Source organism: Apteryx rowi, unplaced genomic scaffold (assembly GCF_003343035.1).
Source record: "Apteryx rowi isolate R43461 unplaced genomic scaffold, aptRow1 scaffold_7, whole genome shotgun sequence".
Classification (NCBI taxonomy): domain Eukaryota; kingdom Metazoa; phylum Chordata; class Aves; order Apterygiformes; family Apterygidae; genus Apteryx; species Apteryx rowi.
Genome location: NW_020450982.1, coordinates 833,877 through 861,319, shown reverse-complemented (window position 1 = coordinate 861,319; position 27,443 = coordinate 833,877). Strand labels below are relative to the sequence as shown.

Below are 27,443 nucleotides of genomic sequence, written 5' to 3'. Positions count from 1 at the left end.
TGTCAGTTGCAGCATGCTTTCTTCTGGCATCTCTCGTGGATCTTGCAAAGTGTGTTGACAAAAAGCAATGGGAGATTGTTTTTTGCCCAAGTCTTTATATTCAGACTATAGCTGCTTCCTCTTTCCTGCTCACATTTTCCCATATGGTGACTTTGGAAAATTCCTCTCCGATTTCGCTGGAAAGTGCAGGAAACTCTCGTTGGTAGAGGGTTGCCTGTTACTCTCTCTAATTCTGCCGCTCACATCTGGAAAGGATCTGGCTTGGAAAGAGGAGTCTCAGTCTGAGCTCAGCGCATGTAACGGACATGGCATGAGCTGAGGGAGCCTGTGGGGGCAAGAGAAATGTTCTTCTCCAGTCATCTGAATTCTGTCAACAAAGGTGAGTTTTTCAGCACTTTATTTTTTAAAGCTGGACTGTCAGACAACATCCAGCAGCCTGCCTGTCAGCTGCAGCTTTTAGAAAGGGTATTAAAGTGAACAGATTCACTTAACCTGCTGATATTGAAGGAGATGATGCTTTTCCAGTTGTGTGTGTGTCCTGTGAGAATGTGTGTGTGGAGAACAGTAGGTACAAAGACATTTTGAACATAATTCTGTTGTTTATTAAATTATTGTAGTCACTGAGAAGCATACAGTAACTCCCGAAACTTCAGCTTGCTTCTTGAGCCTGTGCCTGTTGCAGCACACTGCTCCTGGTGCTGTGTGGCAGCAAAGTGCAGGAGTCACTGGTGGTTCTGCCTGGACTCGGAAAGATGCAACCACAGAAACCCCTGAACTGGCTTTCAGTGTAACTGCAGTCTTCGGGTTATAGGGCCTGATCCAAAGTCCACTGACGGCAAGGGGAGGGGAAGCTCTCTAGGGGGGTTTGAACTAGTACTTTAATAAGCTTTTTTAATAAGGCTTTGGATCACGCCCATGGGAATGAGTTTAAATGGAGTGAGTTACTTCAGATGTGCTTTGAACTAAAAGAAAATCAAAATCATGCCTYGCTTTACTGCCTGCGCTCCGGATGTAAGCGGTTGTTTCCTTATCCAAAGTGTGTCCCTGTGGCACCAGAGCAGCAGTCACATCAAAGGCAGTGTAGCAGCATGCATAGTGATGACAGCGGGGTGAGACTGCCTCTCAAATTTTAGTGTGCAGTAGATGCAATATTTCATGCTATTTTTTAACATCTTTTCCGTTTTATTTGTGGAGAAGTCAGCATGCCACAAATCCATAGAGACCAATACTAACCTTGAGGTAACTGGGTGCTATTGGGATGGTGTTGGTATTGTTACAGCAGGGCTGATTTGGACCCATGTATAAAAGGGCTTTTTATTTTTTGGGGGGGTCAGTATCTATATAAAGAGAGATTTGATAACTGTACTTTCTGAGATTATTTTCTGAGACTATTTTCTGTAAGATTTCTGAAATACTTTCTGAGATTAGGTCACCAAATACTAAGGATTTTACTGATCCACTGTTGGCATACTTATATGGCCAATTTTGATCTCACTATTAATATCTTGCTGCCATATATGGCACACCATCTAATCTCTGGAATGTTTTATAAAGGAGATTAATTTCATTAAGTTCAGCTTTTACAGAGATGGAAACTGTGGGATAGTGGAGCAGGGGGGAGGGATCAAGCAAACAACATGAAAGGCTTAAAATGACCCAGCACGAAAGTCCAGAGCTGAACCAAACCCACCCATGCTCTGTCATGTGGGCCAGTGCTCTGTCCCATAGTGTACCTTCTCCCATTTCTTCAAGCGTAAGTCAGTGTTTAAAGAAATTATTCAAAATTTTCATGATTGTGACTGAGAGCAGGATCTGTCCAGTGCTTCCCACGCACCCAGTGTCTGAGGGCCCCAGAGAGAGGGAGGCTTAGTTGGTACAAAGCTGCATGATGGACATAAACGGAGCCGTGCCAGCTCTGATGGCTGCCCGCCTGGCTCTAAGACATTCCTGTGTCTGAGGCAAAGGAGACGCTTGGATTGGCGGAGAAGAATGAGCATTTATTTCATATTCAGGTCAAGAATCCGTTGTGGTTTTTGACCTTAAAAGATCAGCCTAAATAAAAAGTTCTCATGACTTTCTCCACTTTGGAGGAAGGAGGCTGCAGCTGGAGTTACAGCGGAGTCTCTCTTCTGTTGAACACTTTGCAAAGAACAGAAGTGAGGGAAGAGTCAAAGATGAGCCATTACCAGCTCTTACTGCAAATGGTTATATATGAAACCTGAGAAAGGCAGCAAATGAGACAAAGAGGGCTGGATTGGGGCCAGCTGGCTGATCCAGCAGATATCGAACTTCTGTTTGCATTATTTTAACCTGCTGCCAGAAAAATAAAAGCTGAACACGAGCCAAGCCTTTAAGGCTTCAGATCAGCACTGTCCAAAATCAATAGGAAGCCCGAACACACATTATTTTCAGTAGCTCAGAGGCTTTATTATTGTTCGGCGCGCACGAGACAGCCCCTCGGCGAGGCATCCCGACGGGCCGAGTCGCGCCTTTCCACCATCCCTTGTTTACATTAAGGAGAGGGGCCGCTTCCATATGCAACGCTGCGTGGCACATCACCATCAACACTTACATAAGAATAACATTGCATAACCTCGTCTATAAATCCCCAGGATCATCTGGCGTTTCTCAATAAGAAAAAAAATAAAAGACAGTAAATTACGTGATAAATTACTTGAGGAGTCAGGGATAGTTCAGAGGCTGCTGCCAGGCCCCCGGCTGCAGCGGGAGGCCCCACTCGCGGGCGGATCCCCCGGGGGCGAGGGATCTCCGGCGGCTGCCGGGCTGGCTCCGGCGGCCCGCGGCGAGCGGCCGCCTCGGCTCGGGCGCGGGGGCGCAGGAAATGGCGGCGGCGCCGGGTCCCCTCAGGCGCCCGCGGCGGGGGGCGCAGGAAATGGCGGCGGCGGCGGGTCCCGCCAGGCGCTCCCGGCGGGGGGCGCAGGAAATGGCGGCGGCGGCGGGTCCCGCCAGGCGCCCGCTCCCCGCGGCGGCGCGGCGGGGTCTGAGCCCACGCTCTGCTCTCGTCTTCCAGGGGCGATGCCCGGGGGCGCCGCCCGGGCCCTGCTGGCGCTAGGGCTGCTGGCGCTGGGCTGCGCCGCCGCCCGCCCCCCGCCGCCCGGCGCCAACGACTTCCCCGACGGCGCCGCCGAGCGGCGGCGGCACCAGCAGCAACCGGCGGCCGCCGGCTGCCCCCGGGACTGCGGCTGCAGCCAGGAGGGCGTCGTGGACTGCGGCGGGATCGACCTGAAGGAGTTCCCCCTGCGCCTGCCCGAGCTCACCAACCACCTGTCGCTGCAGGTAATGGCGCCGGCGGCCCCGGGCCYGGTCAGCCCCGGGCCCCGGTGCTGGGCACCGAGCGCGTCCGCCTGTAACGCCCCRTATCGGGAGGCTTTCACCCAGCGCCGCGTTAGTTCGCTCCCCACAAATCCAGGGAGGAAAAAAAAGCCCAGAAAACCTTCTCCTTGTTTCCTCCTCCAGCTCCGAGAGAAGAATTTTCACCCAAAGTAATAGTTACTTTTTCCGGTGGAGGCTTCTCATTTTGAGGCCTCTTCGAAGAACGTGGGCTAAATCGCTTCATTCACGAATAAGATGTTTTCAGCCCTCTCCCCCCTCCAAAATAGCAGAAGCAGTAAATCTGGAACTCCATGGTGCCAACCTTGCAGCAAATGCTTTGCTGCAGCTGCGAGGTTTGGCTTTGGCAGACGGGTTATAAGCCTTGCCACGCATGGTCGCGCTCTGCGTGCTACCAGGGCACCGGCTGGATATTTCTGGAGATGAGCACAAGCTGCAGAACTTGGTTCAGGCCTTAAAATGCTGCTGGGTTTGACTTTGGAGTTTGGCTCATTATAGAGAGAAAGCTGCTGACAATGATTTGACATTGTGGGTCCAGTTCCAAATTTTCTTGGAGTTCACAGTCTGGGTTTTATTGGGATCCTGCTTGGATTACTTTGCTGATGATTAATATTCTCCCTTTTCTTAGAATAACCAGATAGAAGAAATCTTTCCAGAAGAGCTTGCTCGTCTTCACAGACTAGAAACTCTCAATTTGCAAAACAACAGGCTTACTTCAAAAGGTAAGCTGGAAAAGTCAGGAGTGCGCAGAGCCATTGCCTCAGCACCGATCCCTACAGCAACACCAGCTGATGCAGTGAGCCCAGTGACGGCTGCTAAAGAAAGCTGTGAAAAGCGGTGGGTTGACTTGACTGGAACAGTTGGCTATAAGCATCAATCCTTTGGCCATTATACAGATCATGGAGGCACTTTATCATCTGAAACGTAATACTCAGTGTATAAGAATGCAGCCTTACTGAACCAGTGGAGGAGACCTGGCAGCAGCACTGTGTACTGTGGCGTGAGATCTTCACGTCCAGCAAATTCCCCCCAGTCCCTGAGGCACATCAGTGCAATGCGCTTGGGAACCAGAAATGTCCACGTGCCGAATGATTTCCTTCTGACTGACCTTGTTTCTTAATCCGTTTGGTTAGTTCATTCAGTCAGTTTGCTCAGTTTAGTCYAGATCAGTCCTTCTTGAATTTATTTTAAATCCAAATAATCTGTATTACAAATAAGGCAACTTCTGCCCTTTTCTAAAACTGTTTTGATTTCTGTATGCAGGTTTTGCTAAGTCCTAGGCCTATTAGAGGAGCTTGACAACTGATTAGTAAGGAATGCAAAAGAAAAAGAGGAATTAAACAGCAAGAGAGCAGGAGATGCAATAAAAGAGATGTAATTGCTGTTAATTTGTGTGTTGTCCAGATGCTCTGAATGCTCTTGCTATCCTTATATCAATGATAGAGAAGGCCTTTATTGAGAATGTGGGCACATTATGCATGGGACACAACACGTATCACTCGTACTTAGCACAAAGAAAACTGTGCTTAATAGATTCAGCCCCTGACATTGTTTCCTTTTGGACTTGGTGATGATTCTTTTCCAACCTTCAGTGCAGCCCTGAGTTTCAAATATTCTATGACTTGGGATGTAGTTTCATCGTTGACTTAAGGTAATCTAAGTGCCAGGTGAAAACGTCATTTGTATCCTTTCCCTTGTGCCAGCAGTAGTGCTTGTTTGATCAGCTGGACGTGGAGCGATTCAGCTGAAAACTAATACTTACTGGGGGAGGGTTAGCTCTCAGCTGGATCCGCTCGCTGAGCTGGTTACTGCATGGCCACATGGACTGGGAGGACACGGAACAAGAGAGGGGTTAGGACATGCAGCTACTGGTGGGAGTGGGGCAGAATTGTCCCTTTGGCAGCATCATGGTCACAGATCAAATTGAGCTGATCATTAAACAGCAACAGAGACTATATCCTGCCAAGAAAAATTATCTGCAGATTCATGAGAAAATAACCAAAGAAACTTCTCAAATAGCATGGTTGCTGTGAGCACTGATAATTAGTGCCACGGCAAGTCGGCATRGCTCTGTACCTGACCCTTGTACACGCCTTGTTTGCTTAGAGTTTTTAATGGTCTTCTATGGCTCTTTAATCATCTATCTGTGTTAGTAAAAAACCCTAAACAACAATAGGCCTGAGTCAGGTTGTTTCAGTGCCACTGAAAAATATTTAAATCTTACATTAAAAATATTGTCTGAGAGATAAAACTACTCTGTGATATTCTCACTCAGGGAGGCAGTGCTAGTGTCACTGATTAAAATTAATATATTTTTTTAAGGGCTGCCAGAAGAAGCATTTGAACATCTGGAGAACCTGAATTACCTGTACCTGGCAAACAATAAGGTAAGAGACTCACAAGGCTTTCAGAGTTCTTCTCTGATTGGATTCTGAAAGTTAAACAAGAGGGTCTTGAATTCTTTAAAAGTGTATATCCTACATAAGTAACATTGTGCTGAAGTGATAGTCTAATGAAGGTTCACTTAAGGTCAAAACAATCAGTTAGTATGCTGAAAAATTAGAGTGTTCTTTTTCATAGAGTTGATGTTTCAGGAGTTCAAAATTGTTTTAAGACCTCATTGCCAGGTGAGGAGGAGGTAGGAATGGCTAAATCAAAATGAAGATCTCTGTTTTGCCTGCTGGCAAAACATGCCAGTATATTTTTAACACTTCTGTCTCTGTGCAGCTGATAGAAATTTTCCTGTATGTGTGTAGGGAGCTACAGAGAGCCCCTGCATTCATAAATTACCACAGTCTTCAGTAAGCTTTGGATCAGCTGCACACAGAGTTGATAGCTGCCTGTATGCAAATAAGCTGTGGGTAGTGGTGTGCAGGGGTGCATATCTCATCTGATGAGTCTGCGTTGAAAAATCTGTGAACAAACACATTCTAATACCTGTGCTTGAGCCATCAAGAACTGCAAAATGTCATCCACTCTTYCCTGGTTCCCGTTCTCATTAGGTTTGATGGATGGGTACCCACACAAAGTGAAACTGAGCAGGTAGCAAATTTATTCTTCTAGCTGGAGTGATAAGAGCTGTTTTTTTAATGGAGAAGATCCCAGCTGCTTTCCTGTTAATGATCCAGGTTGGTTGTCATGACAGAAGCACCGCTTTTCTGCCTAGAACAGGGAAGGAAATACCTTCTCACACGCCCTTGCACCTGGTGGTTCTCATTGGCATTCACTTTTCCCAGTGACCCCCCACAAATTTTTACTACAGAAGGAACTGTTATGCCACAGCAAAACAGAAGTTAAAATATCAGGCAGAGCTTCTTTTGTATACAGAAACCCTGCATCTCTCTCTCTCTGTAAATATATGTGCATGTCTGTCTATATGTGTTACTATTCTCTTAAAATCTGTGACTCTTTGACATTTCATTTATACACATATGGCCACCTTCAGATTTCAGTCAGGCCAAGACATATCCAGAATCTCTCCATGGATTTCTGTATGGAGTGATTGAGAATAGAACCCATTCCTTAGTACAGTAACATTGTGTTCTTTTCTCTCTTTCAAGCACCATTTCCATATAACAGTCTTGGCAGTTAAGAACTCCATAAAAGAGAACAAGCCAGACTGTGACTAATATTCCAGAACTTTGCACTCCAGTTTTCCCTGTGTGACAAAACAAAATGTTTGGTTTTTCTGGCTTTACTGCAGAGAGAACAGGATCCCAAATGAAAATGCAAACATCAGCGAATGTCAGAACTAGTTACAGTGAGGAGTTATGGACCCACAAAAATAACACATTTCTTCATAAATAACAAGCCAGGACAAACCAGATTGGCTTCAAACTGCATCCACTCTGAAATGGGAAACACTGCAGATCAAGTGACTGGTGGCTGGAGGAGGGCAGGGATTTGCTGGTAGTTTGCTCTTTGTTTTACAGATTATCTTGATGCTGCTTTATCCTCAGTTGCAATCCCATCACATACAGCTAAACTGTCTTGCATGAAACTAGCATAGTTGGTCAGAGAATAGAAGATATCATAATAGTCTAAAAACCTGCTGTAGTGCATGAGTAACAACTATTTTAAGTAAATAACTGATACTGTAGTTTCCTTTTTAACTTCTCAAAGCACTTTCTTAATATGCATCTGTCACACATTGTGCAGTATGTACAGTAAGCCTTGTTAATAACAGAAATCTCTCCTGCCAAGCTGTAGAGCAGATCATGAGCTGTCATTATTATTTACTATACGCTGATGATCTTGGTGACAGAAGGTTCTACATTTCCAAGGATTCCCATAGTAAGATAGGTTTCAATGGATCCAATACTTCTGTTTATGCCAAAGGTTGTGATAAACAAGGAAACAAATAAATTCTGTAGAATCCTTGTAAGTTCCTTGGTTAATTTATTAATTAACAATGGAGGAACGATTTCTGGTGTATGAAGAAAAGGAGGATCCAGCAATAAGGCTGCAAGAAAATTGCAGCTGAAGAGAAGCAGATTGCTATTCAGTAGGCAGTATACTAGTGGAAGTTTCTCATTCAACTTTTATTTTTGCTAACAGCTACAACAATCTAGCATTAATTCTGCCAGGAGTCAACCAGTGGAGATCAATTGTTCAGTATCATGGAGAGTACCTCAAAGTAGTGTATTCATCATCCTATCGGTCCTTTATTTGCCATAGGAAGAACAGCGAGACATTTGTTAAGTTCAGTACCATTTGTAGGAACAAATGCAGCAAAGTCACAAGTTACATATGCTGTTAGATAAATCAGACTCCAGCATCAGGTTTATATTCTAGGTGTGTTCCAGATGTTCCCACTTAGAAAAAACCATGTCTAAGTCTCTCATGTCAGAGAGAGAAAGGACAGCAGTGTTCTTTCAGGTGACCCACTCCCATTTCTAGTAAATAGGACCTCTGTTCAGAATTGCCCTGGTTTTTTTTTGTTTTTGACAGGCTTCTTAAGGTGGACAAAATTGAACTTAATAAAGAACAAATAAATTTCTCCACAGCCTTTGGGAGCCATCGTGTTTTTCAAGTGCTGGTTCATGTCAAAGAGGCAGAAGTGTGATGAAAAGGTAGATCACCTAAAGTTAGAAATGTTTCTGAACTACTGGAACAAGAACAGAAATCCTGAGGCTTTTCAGCCACCTTCTTGAATGAATGTTATTTTATATTCTTCAGTTTTAAAAGCTCACAAATGAAAATCCTGACACTGAGACTAGTGGAACTGATGAATTGATTCTTTCTTTCTGCCTTCCTTGTGCTATGGAACAGTCTGAGAAAGAAATATCAAACTGAAAGATCTGGTATCTTCCTAGTGCAACAACAACATACAGGTGCCAGGAGTTGAAGCAAGCAATCATACAACTATTAGTCTTATGACTAAGTGCTGAAATGCCAAAACAAAGTCCTGAACAACTGAAAACTCTTCCTGGCCAAAATTTCTCTCTTTCTTTGCTCTTTTTTGTGGCTCTGGCCTCTCTCATCTCACATATCTGAGCCATTCCCTTTGATTTCTGTAAAAGCTATGACTCAAGAGACTCTGTATTCCAGGAGAAAAGCTTTAATATGGCACTGTGTATGAAAGTGATTAACTCTGTGTCCTGTGTCTGATTTCTCAGTATTATGTCATGGCAGAGGCGGTTTCTTCCTGAGGCTTCCTGAGAACTTTGTAGTTAGAGATAAGTACCTTTACCCACCTTCCATGCGATCAGATATTTCAGGTCAGGATGTGAGAGAATACCGGTTAAGCCACTGCAGATCTGTGGCGACTGTGGTAATATTTAAAATGCCTCTAATTTTCACTGCTTACATAGTATCTGGAAATATTAGTATCAGTGACTGGTTTGTGGGAAAGATCTTTTTGCTTGTATTTGTGCCTATTAAACATTTCAGGCAGCTCAGGGCTGGAGGTTTTGCCATAGGTGAGAGTGAAAAATAATGAATAATGTATTTTAAACTTTTAAAAAATGGAACTATATTACAAGTCCAGTAAGTTACATATTGAGGGATAGAGTTCATTAATGCACACTTGACAAACTAGCAGAAAGAAATCTAGGCATCCTTTGGGTAAATATGCAGTTTAAGGCTTGGGTTAGGGAGCTCTCCAACAAAGTCTCTGTTCTCTCACATATTATTCATCCTTTAAATATTTTTGTTCTTACACTATTTTTAGTAACCAATTACTGTTTTATTTTTATAACAATTTGAAAAATATGTTTTGTCATCATGTGGGTCTGCTCTAAAGACCACGTCCTCTTTCACATAACAGTATTGTGAGCAAGAAGCTTTACTGATTCAAGGAATTTCATGCTAGAAGGCAGATCTCTTCCATAACCCAGAGTTTCAGTCCTGGTCTCAGAGCTTCAGATGATGACGAATTCAGTATCACCCTAGAAAAGGGGTTCTCTCATGAACCCTCCAAAGTGTACATAAAATATTATAGCGATGGTCTCACTAATACTGTAGTTAACATTTGTAACTGTGGTGATACCACCTGCCTATGGCAATTCAGTAGTCTTCTGCTGATGTGCCCAAGGACTATATTTACCACAGCATCATGTTAAGAATTTGTGTCCCAGTGGCTTAATCTTTATACATAAATCTTTTTCTGAGTTTATGCTTTCCAGAAAACCATCCTCCAGCCTGTAAGTGTGACCTGTATTCCTGGTTTCTGGATGAATGACTTTGCTATTAGCTGCCACTCAGTGAACCTAGCTATTGTATTATCTGGTGGCTCTGTAGAACTGAACTTTTTTAATCGTTAGTTTTCATTCTATCAATTTTTGTTCAGATGCAGACATTCCTAGCACTGTTTTTCCAGATCACTGATGAAAACAGCAATAGGCCAAGAACAAACAGCGTCAAATCCTATACCTCTTTTTGGCTAAAAAGTTTTGGAGACGAGACCTTTCTGTGTTTCATTTCTGGTACATCACTTGTTTAATAAACACAAAGTGTCACTGCACAGTAGGTATTTGCTTTTATGTCCCTTTTAATATTTCATAATTTGGCTCAGAAAGATCCCTGCCCTTTGGGAACCTAGATCCTCTGTTGAAGAGATCATTATAAATGCGGGCAATACTGTAACAGACATATGAAGTGATGCTTCCCCCCACAACCAACATACTCTCGTATGGGAGTAAATAATAGGCCAGTGTGAGRTGGGTCAGATTTTTTGGCATAGTAGTTTGAGGAATTAGCAAATACATTGCTTATTATTGTTCCTCTCTGAATAACAATCTCTTGATTTTTTCCAATAAAAACAAACATCCAAATATTTTGGAGCAAAAGTCCAGCTCCTTCCTGGAGAGATTAGTGAGTGAGGACCATTTGTTTTTGTTCATGCAATCTGCATTCTTTTTCATTTACTGTTGCCTGTTCAGAGGAAACAGATTTGCAAGTGTTTTGTTGCTGGCCTAATACTTGGTTAAAACCTTTGTTGCATTTAATTGGAATTCCCCCATATATTTGTTTTTCAGCTTACAGTGGCGCCGAAATTCCTACCACACACCTTGATCAGTGCAGATTTTGCAGCCAATTATCTCACTAAGATATATGGGCTCACATTTGGACAGAAACCAAACCTGAGGTAAGGGATTGGGAAGTGAAATGAGAACAGTGTTCTGCCGCTGCTTGGAGGCGGTTGGTGACTGACAAGAAACTATTTGCTCAACCATCTTATGGGCTGCTGATAGTTTTTGGAAGGAAGCTGACAATTTATTAATCTCAGCATGGAGTATCAAATCAGCTCTCAGAAGCATACATTTCAAGGGCTTTTACTAGCTGCCAGACACTTTTACATAGATAAAAACTAAATTTGTCTCCATTTTATTTGTGTATCAGTTATGAGTTGCAAGGAACAGCTTTGATTTCTCAAAATGGTTATTAACTGTTTAGAAATCCCCAATTTTGTTATAGTCCATTCATTAAAAAAGTTAGAATCAAGCTGACAGTACAGTACTCAATACAGTTGCGTATTACTCAATTATATTGAAGTCAGGCATAGTTACCTCCTTTCGCATGTGCTTCATCCTCTCAGAACTGGTTTCAAAGACCCCTCTGCTAGTTTTAAGTTGTGAGTTTTCTCAGCTGGATCCAGTGCAGCTATGGCCCACCTCAAAGTCAGCTGCACACAGACACACCTGCTGTGACATAGGGCTTTTTTTCCAAAGACATTTTGAGTATTTATATGGGCACTGTAACATCTGAATCCTGCAAAGAGGTCTCAAACTGTTGGGAGTAATTTGCACTCAACAATAGCTGGCTTAGTTGAGCTCTTAGAGCCCAGTCCTGTGATGAACTGAAGAACTCTCAGTTCCCATTGAATTAATTGAGAGTTGAAGCTACTCTGTGTTTATTAGGCCTTTAGTCTCGTAGGCTCTTGCTAACTGAAAAGGCAGAGTCAATCACTTATTTCTGGCAATATCTCATTATGACACAAGCTAGATTTATGCATGTATTCTTCCTTAACCTGAATTACAGAAGCTGCTATATTCTAGTTTCATATTAAAGCTTCTGAAGGGATTTTCTCAAGCTCTCCTATAGCAACGTTCATTTCATTCGGAACAGTAACTCACTGATTTCTGAGACTGCTGATAAAAAATCTTAACTCAATTGTTTTAGTTGGGTTACTTGCCCTCAGCAGAGTTCATGGTCTCAGACTGATTAGCTGGAAAGTGAGATTTTCAGAAAGATAAATATTTGTGATTTAAAAGTACAGCTGACCATGAAGAGTGAATAATATCTTCAGTGTGGTTCTCTGCCTCCTGGAGTGTGTGATCACACTGTTGTTTCCATACTGACCCTTTCCTTCCTTCCTTCCAAAAAACTATTGCCAAGTATTCTCCGCAACTGGCAGAGAATCCAAGAGCAAGTTAAAAAAGCTCCCTTTGACATTGCGCTCTTTTGTAATGTTAACCTGTCCCCCAAATTTTAGCTGCCTGCTGCATCCTGGGGTACACACAGGATGTCAGTAAATCAGTCAGTAAAATCCTATAATTTCTTTTGCTAGGAAGAAGACGAATTTATTTACCAGTTAAAGCAATGGAAGGCAGGAAAAACTTCATATAGGTCAGCTGTCTTGTACAGAATTAAAACTTATGTAAGGAAGATGAAATCCGATTCTTAAAAATCTGATTGGAAAAACTCTTCTGTGAATATCAAAGGTTAAAAGTAAGAAAGGCAAAGGGAAAATAAGAGACCCTCTTTCTCTAGATCGCAAACCTTCATTAAAAAACAGAACTGTTACAGATTGAGTGAACCTGCTCCATCATCCCGGCAGTGCTGTGTGTCCTCTGAGTTCTAGGAATAGAAGGGAAACTGCTCCCAGCATATTTCCAGCCTTCATGGAGCAAAAAGAATGGAGAAGTGTGGGACAGCCCTTTCTCAAGAGCTCTACAGGTCAATTTTTGCAAGCTCAAGAAGTCCAGATTTGATTCCAAATAGAAGTTAAACTTGGGGGCATATCTACTAATTAGATAGGAGTTCTAACCCTCCTGAATGAGGCCATCACGCCAATATACTCCTCGTGCCTCTTGGCCAAACACAAAGCTAGGTCCAAACTGTGAAATCTGGATTCAGCTTTCAAAGCATTGCACAATCCCAGACTTGGGTTCAGTTTCTTTTAAAGGTGAAGCTATTTGTGAAATTAGTATCCACATTCAGGTTTGGATTTTGAATGGACTGAAACTTCAGAGAGTATTTGGGCCAGGCATTTGCTTTTGGATACGTTCCTTACTACATTAAATGGCACATTTAAAAATGAATTTAATTGTCCCAAGGAAAGAAGAAAAGATTGAAATATAGTTTTTAAACAGCTTTCACTTGGTAAACAAAAAAGCAGATCTCACTATCTGTTTAACTTCATTTTTTTTCTCCTTCTGGTAGATCTGTGTATCTTCATAACAACAAACTTTCAGATGCTGGGTTACCTGATAATATGTTCAATGGCTCTGATAATGTGGAGATACTCATCATGTCCAGCAATTTCCTGAAATACGTTCCAAAGAATCTCCCTCCAGCACTCTATAAATTACACTTAAAGGTAATGACACCAAGGTTTTGTATTCTCTTACAAATGTGACAAAGTACTGTGATTGTATGGGATTCAAAGTACGCAGCCAAGCCCTTTGAGTTCCCTTGGAAACATTCCCAGGCCAGCTCTAAGACTCAGCTGCTGTATTCTCAAGTAGAGCTGATCTCCTGTGTCCTTACTATTTTGTTCATAAGTAGTAGTGTGTTTTTGCAGAACAACATGTTCACAGGGCTTTTCTCCGTTTCCAAGGGAGTGTATTGCAGATGCTTGCATGGTAGCACTGCTGGTCTCTTTCCTGGGTGCAATCGTTTAGCAGCCCATCGTGGACACAGGCAGTGCAAGTTTTTCCATGCCTCCCTGATTTGGAGGGATGACACATTAGCATGARAAGGTAGATCATTCTGCACAGCCGTTCAGTGGTTGGCCTCCTTGCGAAGTCTGCCACTGATGATGGTGTTTTTCCTGACAGCTTCCCCGCTGGCTTTGCTTACCAGTTCGTTTCGCATAGACTACTGTTCCCTAGCATCAGTAGTTTTTGTTTGCTACTGAACTGGCAATTCTGTCAACACAGAGAAAGTTTGGATCAGTGATTCTTCACTGCTACAACTTCTCCAGCAGTAGTGCAATAGCAGAAGTTGTGGTATTATCTAGTCTCCAGCATTTTTAATTCCATGTCATCTGATTTCGATAAAAACACTTGCATTGTGTCTGTACTAGAGTTCTCAGCCTTTTAACAATGGGAGTGCTGCAGCGATGGGGAATCCTGGTTCCGCTTGCTCCTAGTGTTGACAGCTCCTTGGACATGAGTAGACTGAAATCTGTTATCAGCCTTTGCATTAAGGCAGTTCTGTTTTGCCTCCCAGCTTTCTTTTCCCTTGAAGGCTTCACTGCTAATTCCCATGAAAGTCTTTCAGAAAACAGGCTTCTCCAGCTTGAAGAAAAGCAAAGGCAAAGGGTCCGATCCTTTAAATTGCTGGAATTTCTCTGCAAAATATGAAGTTACTAAACTCCTGAATGTTACTGCCATTTATATGTAGTCATTGTCTCCCAAAATAAGACTCAGACTTTGAGGATTGTAATTTGAACTCTTCTTACCCTCCCTCCAACCCCAGCTGGTTGCGTTAAGGGCAGAGAAGAAGCTGGGGAGAGAAATGAGCGTTTTGTTTTTAGGTGCACTGCCCGTCAGTAGTAACATGTTAACTTCATATTTTACTGGAAAAAAAAACAGGACAGTGAGGAAATGAGAGATGACAAATAGTGGACCAAAAGTGATGAAATGAGTTAATTTAGATGTGACAGGTCTCTCTTTTGCTTTCATTATTTGTTCAGACACTAAGCCAAATCTATCTGTTGTGGTACCCAGTTTATATTAGGCTGGATGTGAATCTAGTCCAGTCTGTCCATCATGTTATTGCATATACTTGAACTGCGGGAATTTTAACAAAATTCTGTGGGAATTTCAGTGTTAGTGCTTTATATATCCTTTTATAACCCAAACAGTTCCTGTTTATAATGGAATTTAGTTTCATACTCTGTTCATGTCTGCCTGCTGGCTACTCCAAAGCCACACTAAGGCAAAAAGTGTAGTTATTTTGGAATCTACATTGTAGGAACTGTACATTTTGAAATATCATTAATAGTGGAAGGTTGGCAGATTCCCAGCTTCCAATTTAATTCTTCTTTATGGTTAAATATGGCTTATGAAATMTAGACATTTTGAGCAAACTCTGGAGTTAATTGCCTAGATTACATTATAAATTTGCATGCAGGTGGAAGAATCATGAATACTAAGTAGAACCCTCCTAATGGGCCAGATTCTAACTCCTTAACCCAAAGATTCCATGGGAAATGAATAAAAAGAGGTTCTAATATGTCAGTCTACTGTTTGTGTTTATTTCTTATGCAGAATTATAGTGTCTCCTGAAATATCTCACTTCTAGCCCTTTTTAAATTTCACCGCCTGGTGTTAGCTGAGCAGAGCCCAAGAGTCCTATGTTCTCTCATGCCAAAAAATGTGCTTTGTGCTTCTTGTAACTCTAGAACAACAAGCTAGAGAAGATTCCCAAAGGAGCCTTCAGTGAGCTTACAGGTCTGCGGGAGCTGTATTTACAGAATAACTATTTGACTAACGAAGGAATGGACAATGAAACTTTCTGGTGAGATTCAGATCGGTAGTTTGTGCCTGTGTTTGTGTCTGTCTAGGTCCTCTGATATAGTACATCTACTTAAAAAAAAAATGTATACTGGAGTGGGAGGGGGTGCAACAGTGCTGCCCAATTGCCGACTGGAGGCAAAGCTTTGCTACAGACTGGTACAGCTGAAATAGCTTTTGGCTGTCCTGAATGTGGCCTGGGACTTAGCACTTCAAAAAGGTACCTTTGTCTCTCTGCCTGCACTGAGCACTGCCTTTGTCGTACTTGAAAATCCAGCCCATGTAATCTGTCCTGCCCATGATTTGCTATGAATTCTGTAAACTTTTCTGATCACCAGAGATGAGAATATATCAGACTGTACCTTCCTCTTCCACATTTCACACCGAATAACTTCGCTTAGTAATCTACCTTAGGTCTGTTACGTCCCTCTCCAGGTAATGTTGGACATAACATGTCTGTTAAGATTTGGATGAACTGATCTTGGTGGCAATAGCTAAGACACCAGTCGTAGTCCACACAGGTGGTGCGTATTACTCTTTATTCGTACAGTATTGTCTGTACAGTACAGCGCAGTGTGATTCAGATGTACCCAAACTTGGGAAGTGTTTCTATTTGCAGCAAGGAAGTGCTTTACCCACAGACTGTATTTGCTTATTTAGAGCCTGCTTGGATATCTCTGAATAGCACTGCAGTAACCAATAAGTAATATCTGTAACATGTTAGTTCTCATATTTCCTGAAAACTTTCAAGTCATCTGCAGTTGGTTGTGCAATGCCATGCAGATTACCATCTCATTTAAACTGAGAAGCTGCCTTGAAGTACAAGGGAATACAGAGCTCCTCAGTCCTGGCGTATATAATACCGCTGATCCACACCTAGTTGGTATGAGTAGCTGGTCTGAGGATTTTATTTTAGCTTCAACTGAGTCCATGGAATCCAGATTCAATAGCTTACACAAAGCAGATCTAGCCCTGACTCACTTCCATAATACTGGAGGGTCAGGAGAAGTTCATGATCTTAGCCTAGGACACTGAATTAGTATTTCTGCTTTTCAAAACAATAATACTTCATTCTCTCAAAAGCAGGCCTGCTTTCCAGTCTAAATATACACTTTCAGAGAGGCAGAAATTTCTCTTGCTCAGGCTATGGTTCTGTGAAACAGAGACCTAAATTCTGTGTTTTAATGGTGCTCCCATTGCCCCTCTTTCTTCTGGGTCGCATGCACTTAAATTGCTCATTTGCCATTACTTGTAGTGTCAAATGAGAGACCAGTAGGCTGCAGAACTGATCTCAGGCCTCAGCCGGTGGCAGAGTTTGGATGTTTGTGGACTCTAGCAGGTTCTCTTGCTAGTGTGGCTTAGGAGCAGTGGCAGAGCCTAGTCCTCAGTGGCAGTGTGGGAGCTCCCTGTTTTGCTGCCCACATGAGTCATATCATGCTTGAGACAAAAAAGGGTAGTAACAGAGGAGCTGTGCTGGGCCGGGGGGGGAGGGGGGTCTTCCCCTTACAAAAGATTGTAAAAATCTAGGGGAAGTTGATTATCATTTCACTTTACAGAATCTAAATGAAGAGTGTTTTCTTTCCTGATTTCCCAAGGAAATTGTCTAGTCTTGAATATCTGGATTTGTCCAGCAATAACCTCTCACAAATCCCAAGTGGTTTACCTCGAAACATCGTACTCCTCCACCTAGAGAAGAATGCAATTAAGATGATTGGCAGAGATGTCTTGACCCAAATTAAGAACCTTGAGTACCTTCTGCTCCACAATAACAAATTAAAAGCCCGAGGGATTCACCCATTAGCCTTCCAYGGCTTAAAGAAGCTGCACACTGTACACCTGTACAACAACATGCTGGACAGGATTCCCAGTGGGCTGCCCCGACGAGTGAAAACACTTATGATCCTTCATAACCAGATCTCTGAGATTAACAGGAATGACTTTGCTACCACTTACTTCCTTGAAGAGCTGAACCTGAGCTACAATAAGCTCAAAAGTCCCCAGATCCATCGGGAGGCCTTCCGTAAACTGAGGCAGCTAAAGTCCTTGGATCTTTCTGGGAACAATCTCCACACAGTGCCCTTCGGCTTTCCAAAGAACTTGCAGATTCTGAAGCTGAAGGAGAACGAGATAAGCACCATCCCAAAAGGGACTTTGTCTGGGATGACAAAGCTGCGGGAACTGTATTTGAGCAACAATAAACTGAAAGTAAATTCCATTTATTCAAGAGCTTGGAGAGAACTCAGCAGTCTCCAGGTAGAAACATCACCTTCTCTAATTATATTACTAATACTGATGTCCTCATCTGTCTGCCTAAGCCAATTTATGCAACACCAATACTAGATGCACTTGGTCCTCATGTTTTGGGCTTGCGATGTAATTGCTACACCCTCTGTTTCTAGAGTGGGAATGGTGTGTCGTTTGCTTTAGCAGACATTTGTGCCGGGGTGGGCACCTCCCACTGCTGAGCAGCATGTCAGTCCACCATGGTACTGGTAATTACAGGAAACATAAAGCCAGCTTTGCTTCTGAACCCTACTGTGTCCTGTGTTTTCAGCTAATATTAATGAATCTTGGCATTAAAACTCAAATCATACCTTTCAGATAGCTTGTCTCCTGAAAGATTTTAAATGAACTCTGAAGAGAGACAGCAGGAAGAAAGAATGCATAAACAAAACCACTCTTTAATTCTCAAAGCCCCCACATCGGCTTAGTCAGCCAGGCCAAGCTGCAGGATTTAGCAGCTCAGCTGGCTAAAGCACCTGGATAGTAGCTCGCGGGTCTGGATTCAATCGGCAGTCTTGTTGTTTGCTTAATTGTTGGGGAAGTTAAACACAAACCATAAGGCAGGCAGGAACAAACACATTCGTGCTGCGCAAAATGGCCTTTCAAAACTGATCCGCTGGCTGAAGGATTTGCCTGTGTTTCCTTCCAGGCAACAGCCTGTCTCCTGCAGTAACAGGTATTACCTATATCGTATGGCAGCCGTCTAGGGTACCCATGGTTGGGTCGCGGTACAGACAAAGCCAGAGTATCTGAGAGCAGATCAGGGATAAGGGACACGCAGCATGTGTCACACTGGCCTCCAGTGCGGCGTTTTCAGACAACCCGGACGTTCGTCTTTGTGCGCGTTTCTTTTCGTGTTGTCGCTGGGACTAGACGGGAGCTCGGCCTTCAGTTAATGTAGATCAGCGATGCAGCGGCAGTGTCAGTAGCGCTGTTGGTTTAAATCAGCTGTAGATTTGGGCTGTGGCTTTAGCGATATATTTAGCATTTGTTTGGTGCTTCAGTGATGTGCGTGCGTGTGTGTGTGTGTGTGCAAATAATGTAAGATGGAAGGTAGTTTGGAAGGAAGATGCAGATGGGAATAGCAGATGCGGGAATTGTTTCGCTGCAGGAGCTTAATGAAACCTACCCGTTGTCACCTCCCTGGTGTTTGTTTTTTTCTCAAACCAAACGGGGTCCTGAGAATTTGGAAGCTTTCGTTGCTGAAAAATAAGCTTTCCTTCTCTAATGGCCTGATTCATAGCTACAGCACGTTGCTTGTGCGCTGCTGTAGCCCCTTATAGTCAGTGTCGAGCCCGAGTAATGTGTTGCTGAATCAAACCTTAGGCCTTCAGCCATGGCAAACCCTGTTCTGGTTAAACAAGGCTAAGAGAACAGCACATTTTAGAAATTCTGTTAGATGAAGGGTGCATTTTGGGCTGTTGATTTTTCTGAAACATGTTACTGCTTGTTAGTTATTTTCATGATAGGATATATGAATCTTTTTTTATCATTAAGGGCTTTGCTGTGCAATTAGTTAATGAGTTGGTGCGCTGGAGGAGATCTGACCAGTAACAGTCCCATAAGACCCTGATTCTGCAGTGCTTCACATAGGCTTCAGCCTGCACCATTTCCTCGGAGATCACTGGAGACCATGTGCCGTTGCAAAGCCAGGCGTTTGCATGATTGTTTGCCGGACTGGGCTCGTCTAGAGAATAAAAACACTGAAATCATCACAGTCATTTACAGAAGTGTAACTCCGAGTAATGTGTAATTATTGTGTCAGCTTTATGCTGTGAAAATGCTATAATACAGGATAGCAAAGTGCTTTTTGGATCTGTTTAGTTGCTTAAAACTCATCTGAGAAAGGATCATAGCCTTCAGTCCTGACCGTCTTCATACATTGGTCTGTGTTAGAAAATTCCTAGGTATTCTCGCCTGTAACTGCGTAGTGTAACTCTAGCTAGTGAAGCGTTTGCAATATCAACTTTCAGGGAGTTCTCGTGCATGTTTGAAATTCGGTCTGCTTTTCATTCACTTAAAGCAGGCGTGGGCGAAAGCCTGGGGACAGCGATAAAGAAAAGTAGGGACTGCTAAACAGAACAGCACGACGGGTCACGTGAGATCACCCTGTTAGGCAGCAGTGTAAGAGAGCAGAATTGTCATGGCCACGCTTACCTTTATGAAAATTAGAGGCCGCTTAAATTAGTTTAGGCTGCAGTAAATACCACTTCAGCTTTCCACCATGAACTCGGACTGAACCTTTCTGCAGGGCTGAGAATAAACCGTCTCCTCTGTACCCACATTGTCCTTCTGCTGATTTCACCAGAAGTGAAAGGATCTGGAGGAGAGTGACCAAAGCACCCTCTGACAAACACAGCCTGTTTCCAGATGGTTTTCAAACATAACAAATCCTGGATAAGCTTTGCATAAACATCTCACTTCTGCGCTGTAACCAAAGTAACAGTTTTTTTTTGTGTGTGTGTGTGTGTGTGTGTGTGTGTGTGTATAAAAACATACTTTACAAATTCTGTTAGACTAAGGGTGCATTTTTGGCTGTTGATTTTTCTGAAGCAGTGTTACTGCTTGTTAGTTATTTCCGTGATAATATAAATGAATATGTACAATATATTTAAAAAAATAGTATATATAGCAAATAACTTTTATATATACATATGCATATTATATACATACATATGCACACACACAAACATACATGTTTGTATATAAGAACATGTTCTTATATACACAAACACACATGTAAATATATATATATATATAAAAATATATAAAATAATGGGATAAGCTTCCGAAGGATGGCAGTGTATGTATGTGTATACAGCCATCCTGTGGAAGCTCATCCATTGTTAAATTTAAATCTCTTTTTGTGACTGATGGAGCATGCTCAGTGCTGCTAATATCTAAATTCAATGATTTATTTAACCCCTTGCTGCCTCTTCCTTTCAGTCATTAGACATGGCTGGCAATCAGCTGACTTCTATCCCATCAGACCTGCCAGAATCGCTAGAATATCTGTACCTTCAGAACAACAAGATCACAGCAGTGCCAGAGAGTGCGTTTGAATCCACACCCAACATAAAAGGAATTTACCTCAGGTAAGGCCAAGTTTCTACTTCAACACACAAGATTTTTCTTCTTTATCCACTTCATAATTTACTTCTTAAAAAGTATTTAAAATCTTAACTTTCTAAATAAGTAACTTGTTTTTATAGTAATATATAATAAAACTGTGCTCACCTGCTCAGAAAAGCCATGGCGACCCTCTGTTTGGAGAGTCTGGCTTTTCTGTGCTTATTAGAATGGAGCAGGCGTATTACAAAATCTGGGAAATTAATGTTCCACATTATGTCATATTCCGATATTCAGCCGTGCACTAAAAGTTTACAGTCCAGTTGTAGGACTTCAGCCTTGCTTGTGTCTCTTTGTCCTGAATTTTGATAGTATATAACCCCCCGCAGTAATGGGGCTTGCATGACTAATCGAAGCTGTCTGCATTCCTTGAGGGTTTTGTGTGAAGCAAATGACAGTGTACAACTGTGACAGTCACGTAACGAAGCTCAGAAAGCGTTCCTGGTTGTTTGTTTTTTTTCTCTCCCTACTCTATCAGTTGGATGAGGACCTTGTYTGTTAAACTGCGTATTTTATAGGTGGCAGATACTGACCTTGATTACATAAAATCACAGTAATGTTATTCAGGATTTATGCCACAAGAAGTGAAGCCAGAATCCGGTCCAGTAACGTATGCAATTGTAATCTAATGGAAYATTATTGAAAATATTGTTTAGAAGTAACTTATAAAACCCTACAGAATATTTGATTAAGCTGATTCTGTGGATATGTTCAAAAGCCTAATATATCTGTGGCATGAGAATAAACATGGCTTGATTTTGTCTATATGCAACTAAATTGTTCTGTGGTTCTGAATCATCCCTTTTTGGAGGAGTGATTGCATACCAAAAAAATAGAATTAAAAAGTCTGGGGTGAATTAGAGCAGTCTGTCTATCCATCTGCTCACATTTATGAGAATTTAGTGAATGCTTGGAAGCAAACCAGAAACCACATTTTATATTTCTACATAAAAAGAAAAAAGAAATTCACAAAACTGTTTTGCTAACATATTTAGGAGGCAACTCCACCCAGGGTAGGTTGTATTTCTTAATAGGAAATGGGAGGCTATTAATCACTTTAATGCTGTAAAACAATAATATACATCTGGAGTATTAAAATAGAATTTTAAGCATGTTCAARAATAAAGGACCAAGCAGTAAATGTGAGGGGTGCTTAAATTACAGATTAGTTTATTTATATTCTTGGAAACAAAAATAACAGATGAAAAATTACTGCATTGGGTATGTTTCTAGAGGGATATTTTTAATCATTTTTCCAAGTATCCTGGGAGAAGAATTAAAGTGTCAAGGGATGGCATGGAATCTCATGGAAAAGCAAGTTACACTTTGCAGTGGGGGCTACGGAGCAGATTCTTTTCCTCTGTGGGAAAGCAGAATCTGTGGGGGAGCAACTCCAATACTACGATTTTTTTTCCTTGCAGTACACAGTTATAGAAGGGGTAAGAGGGCCTGGGGCAGAGACGAGAAGGAGTCTTTTTGAGAGTTTGATCAGCTGAAATCAGTGGGAATCACTTAATATTTCCCAGTATTTTCCTGCTAAGTCCTTTGCAATGATACAGATTGATGTCAGCAAGCCTTGTACGGTCGCTGCGTTTGCCTGCTTGCTAATCTTTCCCTTCTGTTCTCCATCCAGAGGAGTCAATACTCTGTTCTTAGTTGCAACCCAGTGTGTTCAAATAAAAATAAAAAGAGATGGGGGAAAGACATTGATTTTGAGCTTCAACTTTTTATCATCAACTAGGACCCTTGCATACTGGAGGGACTCTTGAACATTAATTATCTTTTTTTATGCCTGGTTTCAAAATGTGGTTCAACYTGATAAGAAATCAATGCTGGCATTTTTGGCAATGGTGCTTTCTTTAGACGTGCTGCCACTTCTGGAGTCCTGGTGTGAGTCAGTGTAAAGTCAGTGTAGCTCTGCAGAGTGGCTTCCTCCTAGTCGCCAAACACTTCTGTGCTGGATATAAAAATGGGCTTATTTTAACAGAAAGGTCATTTTTTGTTCATTTAAAGGTTTAATAAGATTGCAGTTGGAGCACTGAAGGAAAGTACCTTCCGAAGCCTAAAGCACTTACAGGTACTGGATATTGAAGGGAACTTGGAATTCAGCAATACTTCAAAAAATAAGGATGATTCGGAAGAGGAAATGGAAGATGAGGAAGAGGAAGAAGAACTGAGATAAAATGTGAACTCACACAAGCACATCACATGGAAGGTAACAACTGTGCTTTATTTAAATCATGGATCCAATTCTCAGACCCTTGTGTAAATAATTCCAATTTACAAGTATGATTGAAGGTATAAGATAACTCATAAAGAGACTCAAAACTTCTGCTAAAACATGACCAGGAATGGTAGAATCAAAAGGGTGGGAAAAAAAATATGTATATATATATATATTAAAGGAAACTGTCATTATATGTCTGTATTTTATCAGAGACAGTGTGTGGTTTGTAGTGGCTTCTGCTTATAGGCAAGTATAGCTGATAAATATGGAGGTCGTTATTTACTAGTTCTGTTAACAAAAAAATGTAAAGGCACTTCGTGATAATTTTGAGCAACTAGTTCAAAACAAAAGGAAGACAAAGAATAAACTAGGGAGTTCACTGACGCAGAAGACCATATAGGCTGAAAATGAGTTAAAAGAATTAGACAAATTAAAGAAAATAGGCCCATCAGTGTCTGTTAAACTTGGCATTAAGACACTTCCTCTATTTCAAGCAGTCCTTAAATCACTGACTACTGGGAGTGTGAAGAGCTTGGCCTGTTTCTTAAGGAAAGAATATCCACTTCAGATCACTTGGAGACCGTGTGCAGGGCTAGATGAGTGCCTGGTTCAGGAGAGCCATGCTTATGTTCTCACAGGAGCCTGTGCTTTTCCGCTTTCCCTATCRATAGATCTTGGTGAAGGTCCGTTGCTCACTTCATCCAGATTCMCTGAAAAGCCTCTGGCCAGTTACAGATTGTTTTTGCTGCTGACTGTGTCTGGTTCCGAATTGGTAATCCTGAAATTAAGATCTCAGTATTCCATAACTAATCTCTCCAGCCACTTGAGCTCTCTACTTGAACCTCTTTCTCCTTTTAACTGCAGAAGAAAAGACAGAGGAGAAACAGTGTTTGAGGAATGTGGATTTTTGTTTGCTCTGCAGTATGCATCTCTTAAAAGAAGCATTTTATATGCATGAAAGATGATGAGGTTCAAGACACTGTACTCTACTTCTGGAGAGCTGAACTCCAAGAATTGAAAAGATGTGTTTAGTTTTGTCCCTAATTGATGTTTTGTCATGGAGAATGACACAAAAAAGTGCTAGGAATAGTCCTACTACACTGAAAAGAAGCTGGGTCTTGAAAAGGGCAGAAGCTACTTGGAAAGCCAAACGTCTGACCTCCCGCCTGTGCTATGTCAAAACTTTGTGAGAAAACAAGTAATTTGTATCTACTAAATTAGAGTACATTTGACTTCTGAATCCGCACGTCTCTGTTTTGGTCTGGGGCACATGTGACTTGTCAGCAGATATTAAATTTAGCATAATTTGAATCCTATATTCTGTTACGTAACTGATCTTGTTCTTCTGATGTTTTGCAGGAAAGCATATGGAAAATTACATGTATTTCTTTGTGTATATATCTATATAGATATACAGAGAACACTTAGCAAAACGTGCAATGAATTACACGGAAACTGTCGTGGCGCTGCTCCAGGCTCATGGAAGACAGCGTGTCACAGTGCCTTATTCAGGGAGAGACCCTGAATGCCTTTCCAAAGCTTCCAAATCATCTTGCTCAAGACCCAGGATCATAGGGGATTGCTGTGGAACTCACAAAAGCTGGCTTTTGTTCCTTCTGTTTCTCTTCCTTCACTGTTACCATCTGTAATAACAATATGGGACTGTTTTGAACACATGCCTTCAAATGCTCTCTTTGTCACTCCATTTTAAATGAACCATGTGTGTGCTGCTTTTCTTTTCTGCCAATCCAAAGAAGCTGTTACTGATCAGGCGAGATGGATGTTTGCGGTAGTTTCATGTGTGGAGCAGTATATGAGGCATTTTGGTCATCAAGCAGCAGTAACAACTACCACCCTGGATGAATCCATTCCTCTGTTAGAACAATGTGTATATTTGGATGAGAAAAACAAAGTAAGGCTGGATCCCATAATATTTTATTCCTACTGCCAAAGCTTGCAGTATATGCCTATTTTAGAAAGGTTTTAAGATAAAACAGTTGTGAATATATAAAAAGAGCTGTAGGTCTGCCTTCCAGAGCTTTGGTAAAGTTTCTGTCTCGCTGTTGTTTGTCCATGTGACAGCTGTATGAGTATCTCTGAAAATAGGTCCAGAAGACTGAGTATGCAGTATAATATATGCAGTAGAATTTTTCACTTATTATATTATCATCCATGTTAAGAGTCAGAAGTGAGACTAATGAAGCAAAAGAGATAAGTGAATGTGTCAGTGTCTTAGGAGAAAACTGTTAAGCATCGAGAGAGATTTCCGTATTTGGTTCAGGTTGGGGGACAGTGCCTGCTGTCTAAGTCTCTTGAAGCCTCTCCTGTTTTGTGATGTTGAGTATTCTCAGCTCCTGTTGAAATCATGGAAAATAAAGAAACCAAAGAAAAGCAGAAAACTTTTAGAGGTACCTGGACTGCAAGGTTCCTGTTTGATTATGTTCTTCATCTGAGCTAGCTAATCAGCCTGAGGAAATGGTTTATTCTTATGAGAATTTCTGGTTAAACACATGTTGTTTTGCATACTGTGTTCCAGGATTTACTTGCAGACATAGTTGGCTTAATTTTTCACCAGCTGTTTTTCTTGCTGGAGAAGATCTGGTTCCACACTCTCCCTTTTGGTTTCTGTAGCACATAACAGCAATTTCAAGTTGCCAGTTCCCAACTTAGGCCATTCAACACGGTCATGGATCATAGAAGGAAAGGTTACTTCCTGAACAAAACAAAAGCCTAGCCCTAAATAATTACAAGAAAACACATTTTTGAATACCAGGTATGCAGCTGAGTGATAGAATACCCTTCCAGCTGACTTTTGGAATAGATTTATTTGCAAAATGTTTACAGAACATGGCTTAAATCAATTGTCCCATCCCCTGCAAACCCCGGTGGCAGCTTTGCTAGTCTTCAGTGAAACAACCAACTTCTTGTATTCTGAAATAAGTTGAGAATTTGTAGATTGTACAGTTTTATATGCAACCCTTTGATTATCTTTAAACTTGRATCTCTTACACTGTGATCTCAAGAGAAGTCAGATGCCCCAGACTCCCTTTGAACTGCTTGAGAGCCTGGTGTCTTGGATGCTGTTCAGGCGCCAAAATGTCAAGGTCATACTTACAGCATCAAACTTCTTAGGCAACTGGCAGCTCCAGGTCTGGGGCTGGCGAAGTGCCTTGGCCCTGCCGTGAAGGTGCCCTGAAGCTTCGCTGCCCGGCCCCRCAGCGTCGTCCTTCCCCAGCTGGAATATTTGGGGCTTAAGGTAAAGTAGAAGCTTTGCACAAAAGGGAGATGCTCTTCTAAGGAAAARTGAGTTTGGGGAAATCCCTGACTAGGTGGGGGGATCTGTGGYGGGAACCCATCGCTGCTGGTGCCAGCGAGCAATGCGGTGTCTCGGCAGCCCGGCTTTGCCCGCGTCCTCTGCAGGGTGCGGAGAGAGCGACCACCCTCCTCCTCCAAAAGAAAGAAAGAAAGAAAGAAAAAGAAAAGCTGCTTTGGGGACTTGGAGGATTTTTCCTCCTTTCTTGGAGATAGAAGAAAGAAATGTTATGGGTAGCCACCTGCCTCATTAACCTGCCTTACRCTCCGTTACTTCCTTGCTAGATAACCTTCACGATAAAGGCGAGCAACGCTTGTCTGCCCCTGGGAAGAAGAGCCACAACCRGCTGGGCAAGAGCTTGGTTTACCACATTACCGTGTTTATGAGATATTTTTATTGATTTTGCTTATGAATAAGTAAAAATTTACAATAATATTTTTACATAATTTACAGATAATATTTTTGATGGGGAGCAGTTTCCTGGAAAACTTACACGATTCACTCGTTTTTGAGGCAGGCAACCTACGTATGACTAGGCCATCCAGAAGACGTGGTGATTAAGCAGAAAGTGGCCTGAATATTAATTACGGTGGAATGCCTCATGGCCTGTTAACTGCTCTCACTCTATGCTGTGATAGTGGTGAGTCTTTTTCGCTGGGTCTGGGAACGATTATCCTGAAAATTTAGGGTTTGTATGATGTGAATTTATCCTTGTTTATTCCAGGCATTGCTTTTCTAATGGGATTAATTTATGGGGGCCAGTGTCACTGCTTTATTATGCTGCTAATGTAAGAGCAGTGAGTAAATTCCCTGGAGAACTTGGTTTCCTTTAATGAGGAAAATCTTGGTGTGCCCTGCAGCTCTGATTCACGCCACTGTAAAGGCAGCCAGCTGCGAGGTGCACGTGGAGGCACGGGGTGATAAATGTGTCCTGATAATCGACTTTATGAAGTGT

At 42.0% G+C, this 27,443-nt stretch overlaps 1 protein-coding gene across 1 annotated transcript; it reads left to right on the top strand.

Moving 5' to 3' along the window:
• The first annotated feature begins 294 nt into the window (after nt 1-294).
• Nucleotides 295-25,566, top strand: PODN (podocan). The gene is given in 11 exon segments (XM_026086846.1): nt 295-379; nt 3,032-3,297; nt 3,980-4,073; nt 5,674-5,738; nt 10,830-10,939; nt 13,237-13,393; nt 15,425-15,540; nt 17,132-17,789; nt 20,766-20,914; nt 22,962-23,163; nt 24,535-25,566. Coding segments are annotated over 10 exon segments (1,869 nt in total). The 3' UTR covers nt 23,131-23,163; nt 24,535-25,566.
• The last annotated feature ends 1,877 nt before the right edge of the window (nt 25,567-27,443 follow it).